The 8802-nt window shown below is 34.5% G+C and overlaps 3 protein-coding genes across 3 annotated transcripts in view; all 3 read left to right on the top strand.

The window, feature by feature from the left end:
* The first annotated feature begins 13 nt into the window (after positions 1-13).
* Positions 14-2802, top strand: LOC100639262 (ribosome biogenesis protein BRX1 homolog). The gene is made up of 10 exons (XM_003382846.2): positions 14-196; positions 256-317; positions 422-474; positions 570-613; positions 927-997; positions 1044-1093; positions 2124-2197; positions 2256-2408; positions 2476-2604; positions 2648-2802. Exons 1-10 carry the CDS (start codon positions 50-52, stop codon positions 2795-2797), a joined length of 933 nt encoding a protein of 310 aa, XP_003382894.1. The 5' UTR covers positions 14-49; the 3' UTR covers positions 2798-2802.
* A 97-nt stretch (positions 2803-2899) lies between these two features.
* Positions 2900-4196, top strand: LOC100636897 (5-demethoxyubiquinone hydroxylase, mitochondrial-like). Its single transcript, XM_003382744.3, has 6 exons — positions 2900-3101; positions 3388-3502; positions 3604-3688; positions 3743-3794; positions 3929-3997; positions 4053-4196. Exons 1-6 carry the CDS (start codon positions 2916-2918, stop codon positions 4128-4130), a joined length of 585 nt encoding a protein of 194 aa, XP_003382792.1. The 5' UTR covers positions 2900-2915; the 3' UTR covers positions 4131-4196.
* Positions 4197-4319: 123 nt separating this feature from the next.
* LOC100639136 (uncharacterized) overlaps positions 4320-8802 on the top strand; it is a 12873-nt gene continuing 8390 nt past the window's right edge. The window contains exons 1-6 of the mRNA XM_019996302.1: positions 4320-4663; positions 4710-5018; positions 5066-5239; positions 5289-5585; positions 5635-5697; positions 5742-7117. Of these exons, the coding sequence (XP_019851861.1) occupies positions 4360-4663; positions 4710-5018; positions 5066-5239; positions 5289-5585; positions 5635-5697; positions 5742-7117 (2523 nt within the window). The 5' untranslated portion in view covers positions 4320-4359. The remainder of the gene's footprint in view (positions 4664-4709; positions 5019-5065; positions 5240-5288; positions 5586-5634; positions 5698-5741; positions 7118-8802) is intronic.

The following is an 8802-nucleotide window of genomic DNA, read 5'->3' as shown; positions in this document are numbered from 1 at the left end:
CTAGTTAGTTAACTATTCAACACTGGTTAGTTAACTATTAACTTTTGCAATGGAGGAACACGTGGAAGAAGCAACAGGTCAGGTTCGTTTTGTTCCCAGTAAAGAAAGCAAGAAAGGGAAAAAGAGAAAGAGGGAGACAGATACTAAAGATCCGCCATTATTAATAATAGAAGATGGGGAACCTCTAGACAAAAAGGCATTGAAGAATTTGTGCTTTGAATTTGAAGCATGCTATGTAAATTTAATTTTGTTTAGGCCAAGAAATGGAAGAATAAGACTCGAGTATTAATTCTATGTGCTCGTGGTGTTACATACAGGTACAGTAACCCTCGACCTCGTTACATTTAGCTACACCTTTTTGTGTGGGTGTTAATTGAATCCTCACTAATTAATTAAATACTCTATAATTATTTAATTTTAGATCTCGTCACTTAATGAATGACATTAAGACGTTGCTCCCTCACTCAAGATCAGGTAATTAACATTCTTTTGATGCAACGTGTTAATGCAGTGCTAGCACTAACACTGCTAACAAGCAAATGAATTTTATACACTTTCATCACACACAGATAACAAGCTTGATAGGAAAGATGACCTTTCATCTCTTGTTGAAGTTTGTCCACATACACACATATCAATAAGATACCTTAAGCCTACTATTATTTGCGTCTACTAATTTTAGCGAAATCAGCAAAATTTATGTTTAGCGTTACTAATTTTAGCATTTTTAACCAAATTAACTATAAATAATAACCATTATAATGAATAATTATTATTTTGGTGTCTATTTAATTTAGCGATTTAAAGCTCTCTCGCTAATATAGCTAAATTTAGTAGACGCTAAAAATAGTAGGCTTAAGGTACTTGCTTTTATTTAATAATATGTTAAAATATTGGTTATATTCCTGTTTATTTTGTCTCATTAGTTGTGTGAAATGAAGAACTGTACTAAGTGCATTTTCTTTGAAATGAGAAAAAGAAAAGATCTCTACATGTGGTAAGTTATTTTTTTATAAAACTGAATTATAAGTTAACTCTTTTAGGATTTCTCATTTACCAAATGGTCCCTCGGCAAAGTTTCTAGTAGAAAATGGTAACACTCTACAGTATTAGCATTTACTTATTTGCAAAGTTGCAGTAGTACAGGGTCTTTAGCCAAATTTTTGAGCAACTTAAGAGTTCATTAAGAATGCAATTTTGATTAGAATAAGCTGAAAGTATGTCCTTATGCTATGCAGAAAGTTGGAGTCGATTCCGAGCTCAATTTTACAAGTTATGGCCATTTTTAAAAATGGGCCAAATTTTGAAAAATACCCAAGAGACTATAGCCCATGGTTTTTCCCAAAAAATGGCTCCGAAATCACCCCAAATTTTCATTACATTTTCTAATACATATTGATGTCCTTATGATTTGTAGAAAGTTTGAGTCGATTCTGAGCTCAACTTTTCAAGTTATGGCCATTTTAAAAAATGAGCCAAATTTTGAAAAATACCCAAGGCTATAGCCCATGGTTTTTCCAAAAAATGGCTCCAAAATCACCCCAAATTTTTATTGCATTTTCTGATACATATTGATGTTCTCATTATGTGTAGAAAGTTTGAGTTGATTCCGAGCTCAACTTTTTAAGTTATGGCCATTTTAAAAAACAAGCCAAATTTTGAAAAATACCCAAGACTATAGCCCATGGTTTTTCCGAAAAATGGCTCCGAAATCACCCCAAATTTTCATTACATTTTCTGATACATATTAATGTCCTTATGATGTGTAGAAAGTTTGAGTCGATTCCGATCTCAACTTTTCAAGTTATGGCCATTTTAAAAAAACAACCCAAATTTTGAGAATTACCCAAGACTATAGCCCATGGTTTTTCCGAAGAATGGCTTCGAAATCACCCCAAATTTTTATTACATTTTCTGATAAATATTGATGTCCTTATGCTATGCACAAAGTTTGAGCCGCTTCCAGCAAAAAATTTTTGAGTTATGAGCATTTAAAAAAAATGATCCATTTTAAAAATAAAAGCAATGACCCCTGGAAAAAAAGAAAGTTCTTGCAATACTTTTCTATTGTATAGTGTACTAATGTAAACGTATGTAGATCTAATGATGTTATTATTTTTTAGTTCACACGATGAATGAATTGAAATTAACTGGTAACTGTCTTCTAGGATCACGTCCACTTCTCTCATTTGATCCAGTAAGATCCCTCCCTACATTATTATCATTAATACATTCACTGTCTCTATAATACAAAGTCTTTCACTGGTTCGCCTCACTATTCACTGTTAAAGGAATTATTTATTAAAATATTCAGTACTCCTTACTACCATCCAAAGAGCAAACCATTCATTGATCACATGTTTCACTTTGGTCTCCTTGACAATCATATCTGGTTCAGAAACTATCAGGCAAGACTATTATTGTAGTTTTTTGGTGTATAAATAAAGCTTTTATAATTTTTTATTATTTTTCTAGATTGTTGATGATGGCAAGACACTGACAGAGATTGGCCCTAGATTCACTCTAAATTTAATTAAAATATTTTCTGGTAGCTTTGGAGGAGCCACGCTGTATCAAAACCCACACTATCAGACACCAAATGCTGTGAGCATCTACAAAGTAATAAATAATTATTATCGTTTAATAGTATCGGAGAACGATTAAGCTAATGATGGCCCAGAAACAAGACAAGAAAGTCAAGCAGAAGAAGAAGATATCTACTGCAACAAGGAAAGTCCTGGATGGACTCAGTAGAGACCCAATGGAGTCTGTATTTGATACACTAAACTATAAATAAAGAAAAATAGTGTTTAATATTAAAAATAAATATGATTAATAATTACTCAGTTCACAGGTGTGGCTAACACTATTAACAGGTGGGCTGGGCTATTTAATTTATTAAATTATTATGAAAGATGATGAAAGTCAGAAGATTGGCAGTTTCTTTGTTGAGGTGTAGGTATTATTCTACTCCTCGTCCTCACCCAGCAATAGACAGGATTATAAGAGTGGATCATGCTGGAGAGTATGGAGCTGATAGAATATACACTGGACAAATGGCAGTACTGGGAACTCATCCTTCAGCTGGTCCAGTAGTAAAGGTATGTACAGTATATCCTCCTGTAAATTGATGAGTTTTGATTGATAGCATTGTTATTAAAACACTTTTTGGGGGAATTTTTAGTTGTACTGTTTTACAAGCTTGTTCACATTTCAGAGGGTGTGAACAAGGTGTTAAAACAGTTTGTTAATTTATGAAAATTTAAAATAAAAAATGAACTTGCAATCAGCAGCCTATTGACTCTGTTTCCTGCTATTATGAATCATAAATTATTATTATTATTATTATTATTATTATTGTTATTATTATTATTATTATTATTATAGCATATGTGGGAGCAAGAGAAAGCTCATTTGGAATTATTTGAAAGACTAGTGAAGGAAAGAAGAGTGAGACCAACTGCTTTGATGCCTCTGTGGAACATAGCTGGATATGCACTGGGTATGATATAACAGTCACTGTAATTACTCATTGATAACTTGAATATATTCCCTTCTCTCCTTTGTCCTATTCCCCCTCCTCTCCCTCTCTCCTGTTATCAGGTGCTGGTAGTGCACTATTAGGTAAAGAGGCAGCAATGGCTTGTACTGTTGCTGTTGAACAAGCAATTGGAGAGCATTATAATGAGTATGTTATTGACTGAGCCTCACAAAACAATAAATTGTTATTTTATTTACATAGTCAGCTAAGGGAGCTGTTGAATAGAGAAGAGAAAGATGAAGAACTTTTAAAAGTATACTCGTGCGCTTGTTATCTTTACTTGTTATTTTTTTCATACTACTGATATTTTAACAATAATGTAGTGCATTATTGTACACTAGCTCTTGTTTATTGTTATTGTTAGTGGTCTTTTTAAATTATTATTAGAGTATAAAGGATTGTAGAGATGACGAGTTGGATCATCTTGAAACTGGTTTAGAACATGATGCTGAACAAGTAATACTGCAATTATGTATTATGCATTGTTATGTTATATGTTATTTTTGTATAGGCTCCTGCTTATGAGATATTCTCACAAATAATAAGAACTGGATGTAAGACAGCAATATGGCTATCTGAAAGAATATAACTATCACAACTAATTGAACATCAATTTTGAATTTTTTGATTGTACATATAGATATATAGATAGATAGATTTATGTAGTTCTAGCTCCTCCTTTCACCAGTAGGAGTGTCACATAATTTCCAAGTCTGTATATACTGTATACATACCAAAGAGTAAAGAGCCTTCTTATTTTGACAGACTTAGCCTATTTCATCCCCTCGTTCCTTTCCTTCAGCCTGCTTTACACAGCAATGATTGATCTTTCTCAGTGGAGAGCTGCCATTGGTCTGTGGCACTGTCGTTTATCTAGCAGTCACCGACGCGGAGCAGAGTCACGGAAGTCACAACACAGCAATAGCCATCAGCCTGAGGTAACCGATCCTCTAGACGGGATGAATAATCAAACTACTGGTACTGCTGCTGGGCTGTGTGGTGTAAAATTTTCGTGGCTTGTTGGATGCTCTTGCTTTCTTCTTGTATTTTTATTATTTCAGTTGATCATTCTCCTATCAGGAGATGTGGAACTGAATCCTGGTCCTATCACTATTGAACAAGGTAAGTATGAAATGCACCGTAGATTTAATTGATTAATTGTTAATAGTTTGTAAGCTGATTGAGGAGTCCCTTCGTATGCATTCTGATGAATTAGAGAAAGCATCAAATTACTACATGAAAGAAGCAATTGCTCAGATCTTTGCCGTTAGCTTAATATCTCAATCAATTCCATTAACATACCCTGGAATTATTGATGAGTTAATGACTGACCTGTACTCAATACAAGATGTATCACAGTTGATGGACCGTTATGAGCTATTTCTTGGTTGTATTTTATCTCAAGGTGGAACCTGTGAAAATGTCCATAGTCAATTATCAGCAGAATGGCTCAATATTGAACTTCAATTAGAAGAAGGTAATACATTTAAATTATTCTATTGATTTTACATCTGATGTATGCAGTGTCTGTAGACTTTTCACGTGAAGTTGTTTCGTCTGATGCCACAAATAAAATTCAAGAACAAAACAGAACAATGCCAGAGCAACATCCTTTGTCAATTTCATTGCAAGAAAAAATTTCCCAGCCTGAGCCTATGTCTCCTCATAGCAATGAAACTGGTTCATCAACAGAAAGGGGTAAAAAATGAATGTATGTTACAAATTAATTTTATATGAAATAAAATAGAGTATGACACATTAAAGAAGAATTTAGCCAATATCTGTATCACACTAGCTGGAAATGTTGACGTAATATCTCAATTAAATGATTCTCTTTTTTCACTCAAATGTATTCCTGAAGCAGTACATATTGCAGTTCAGAATACTAGCATTTCTCCTTATGACAGAGCTAATAAATTAGTTTATTCATTATTGTCAATACTTAAGACCCATTCTAATCCTGGTGGTGTATTCTTGTCTTTCATTACTTCACTACAAAAAGTTGGGCTAACTGTAATTTCTGATAGACTATCAAATGACCACAGTAAATAAATATCTTTTATGATGCATAATATTTTAAGACAACTTTTTAGATGTTCCTCTACTAATACAGTTACATTCTGATATACATGAAGTGACAGATAAAGAATCTAAAAGTATGAGCATTGCTAATTAAATGTTTAATTCTCTTTATTAACAGATTCAATACATGAAAGTCAAGTTAGCATTAAAAGAGCTCAAAATGAAGTAACTGTCAAAATCAGTTCAGAAAGTGAAGTTTTACAAAATATTCAAAATCTAAAAAGAGACTTTGCTTCTTTGGTAACACAAATCAGAATAGTTCTAGCTGAATCCACCAGCACTAAAGAAATAAAGATTATATGCATATATATTGAGGAATATTTCAGTATACCTGGTCTATCCAATATAACAAGTGCCGATCACCTTTTTAGCAAGATTAAGCCGCATTATTCATTTCTTAACTGTGACTTGATTCATGAAATAGCTGGAGTTTTTTTGTCTGCAAAATGTGATGTACAAAGTAAACTAAGAAATTACATGAAAAAATTAAACACATTTGAAAAATCATCTTCTCTGCAGCATATATTAAATATTATAGAAGAAACAATAAATCCCACTCATGACTCAACTGATGCAGTTTGTGAAGTTGTCTTTAAACTTGACAGAAGGTGGGGATCAGTAATATTAGCAAGCTTTAAGAAAGTCATCCACTATATCTTCAGGGATAATAGTAGAGTGCTGAGTCACATTCGCATTGAGAAAGGATCAATATGCATCAAATATTTAGCTCCAATTGTTCAATCTGAAGTACTTATTAAAAAGGCATCATCACAAATTAATTTCATGCAGCAAATTGGTATAATTGAAATGAGTGTTAATGATCATTTTATTCTGAAATCATTTGATGAAATCATTTTTGAAAAATTTTTTCTTGATGCTGCTGAATCAGGTTTCCTAATGCAAATGGAGCTACTTTTACAATTGCAAATTGACATTGATTATAGAAATGAAACCGGAATGACAGCTCTTATGATTGCCTGTGTCAATAATTATCACCAGGTTGTGGAACTGTTACTTAAAGAAGGTGCTGATGTTAACATTCAAAACAATAATGGAGTGACTGCTCTAATGGCTGCCAGTGTCAATGGTCATCACCAGGTTGTGGAACTGTTACTTAAAGAAGGTACTAATGTTAACATTCAAGACAATAATGGATGGACTGCTCTATTTACTGCCAGTAACAATGGTCATTACCAGGTTGTGGAATTGTTACTTAAAGAAGGTGCTGATGTTAACATTCAAAACAGGATTGGAGTAACTGCACTGATGGCTTCTAGTGGAAATGATCACCATCAGATAGTGAAAATGCTACTGGAGGAAGGCGCTTATGCTAATATTCAAACACAAGAAGGAGCAACTGCACTAATGTATGCTAGTTTGAAAGGTCATGACCAAGTTATTATAATCCTACTACAACATGATGTTATTGTTAATATGCAAGATGCTAAAGGACGAACTGCTTTGTATGTAGCTAGTATGAAGGGTCATCACCAGGTTGTGGAACTGTTACTTAAAGAAGGTGCTGATATTGACTTTCAAAATAATGAGGGATGGACTGCTCTTATGACTGCCAGTATCAATGGTCATCACCAGGTTGTGGAACTGTTACTTAAAGAAGGTGCTGCTGTTAATGTTCAAAACAATGATGGAGTGACTTCTCTAATTGCTGCCAGTCAGAATGGCTATTGCCAGGTTGTGGAACTGTTACTTAAAGAAGGTGCTGATGTTAACATTCAAGACAATAATAAATTGACTGCTCTGATCGTTGCCAGTGGCAATGGTCATCACCAGATCGTGGAACTGTTACTTAAAGAAGGTGCTGATGTTAACATTCAAAACAAGATTGGAATAACTGCACTGATGGCTTCTAGTGAAAATGATCACCATCAGATAGTGAAAATGCTACTGGAGGAAGGCGCTTATGCTAATATTCAAACACAAGAAGGAGCAACTGCACTAATGTATGCTAGTGTGAATGGTCATGACCAAACTATTATGATCCTACTACAACATGATGCTATCGTTAATATGCAAGATGCTAAAGGACGAACTGCTTTGTATGTAGCTAGTATGAAGGGTCATCACCAGGTTGTGGAACTGTTACTTAAAGAAGGTGTTGATGTTAACATTCAAAACAATAATGGAGTGACTGCTCTAATGGCTGCCAGTGTCAATGGTCATCACCAGGTTGTGGAACTGTTACTTAAAGAAGGTACTAATGTTAACATTCAAGACAATAATGGATGGACTGCTCTATTTACTGCCAGTAACAATGGTCATTACCAGGTTGTGGAACTGTTACTTAAAGAAGGTGTTGATGTTAACATTCAAAACAATAATGGACAGACTGCTCTAATGGTTGCCAGTGTCAATGGTCATCACCAGGTTGTGGAACTGTTACTTAAAGAAGGTGCTGATGTTAACATTCAAGACAATTATGGATGGACTGCTCTAATGACTACCAGTAACAATGGTCATCACCAGGTTGTGGAACTGTTACTTAAAGAAGGTGCTGATGTTAACATTCAAAACAATGATGGATGGACTGCTCTAATGGCTGCCAGTAACAATGGTCATCACCAGGTTGTGGAACTGTTACTTAAAGAAGGTGCTGATGTTAACATTCAAGACAATAATGGATGGACTGCTCTAATGGCTGCTTGTAACAATGGTCATCACCAGGTTGTGGAACTGTTACTTAAAGAAGGTGCTGATGTTAACATTCAAAACAATGATGGATGGACTGCTCTAATGGCTGCCAGTATCAATGGTCATCACCAGGTTGTGGAACTGTTACTTAAAGAAGGTGCTGATGTTAACATTCAAAACAATGATGGATGGACTGCTCTAACAGGCGCTAGTCAGCTTGGCCATGACCAGGTTGTGAAATCATTACTTATTGAAGGCCATGCTTATACTAGCATTCAAACTCATAAAAATGGAGCAACAGCACTAATGCTGGCCAGTGAAAAAGGCCATACACAAGTTATTGAATTATTAATGAAGCATAATGCTGATGCTAATGTACAAGATAAAATAGGACAAACAGCTTTGTATGTAGCTAGTAGGAAGGGTCATCACCAGGTTGTGGAACTGTTACTTAAAAAAGGTGCTGATGTTAACATTCAAGACAATAATGGAGGGAGTGCTCTAATCACTGCCAGTAACAATGGTCATCA

The sequence above is a fragment of the Amphimedon queenslandica genome, unplaced genomic scaffold (genome assembly GCF_000090795.2).
Source record: "Amphimedon queenslandica unplaced genomic scaffold, v1.1 AMPQUscaffold_13519, whole genome shotgun sequence".
Lineage (NCBI taxonomy): Eukaryota > Metazoa > Porifera > Demospongiae > Haplosclerida > Niphatidae > Amphimedon > Amphimedon queenslandica.
This window is presented reverse-complemented; position numbering and strand designations above follow the sequence as displayed.

What these genes read in the sequence shown, in the direction of transcription:
- LOC100639262 (XM_003382846.2), top strand. Translation starts at nt 50, where the DNA reads ATGGAGGAACACGTGGAAGAAGCAACAGGTCAGGTTCGTTTTGTTCCC. An exon ending in GGGAACCTCTAGACAAAAAG is followed by an intron (nt 197 to 255) that starts GCATTGAAGAAT and finishes AATTTTGTTTAG; the next exon opens with GCCAAGAAATGGAAGAATAA. An exon ending in ACCTTTCATCTCTTGTTGAA is followed by an intron (nt 614 to 926) that starts GTTTGTCCACAT and finishes TTGTCTCATTAG; the next exon opens with TTGTGTGAAATGAAGAACTG.
- LOC100636897 (XM_003382744.3), top strand. Translation starts at nt 2,916, where the DNA reads ATGATGAAAGTCAGAAGATTGGCAGTTTCTTTGTTGAGGTGTAGGTAT. An exon ending in CAGCTGGTCCAGTAGTAAAG is followed by an intron (nt 3,102 to 3,387) that starts GTATGTACAGTA and finishes TTATTATTATAG; the next exon opens with CATATGTGGGAGCAAGAGAA. An exon ending in AAGATGAAGAACTTTTAAAA is followed by an intron (nt 3,795 to 3,928) that starts GTATACTCGTGC and finishes AATTATTATTAG; the next exon opens with AGTATAAAGGATTGTAGAGA.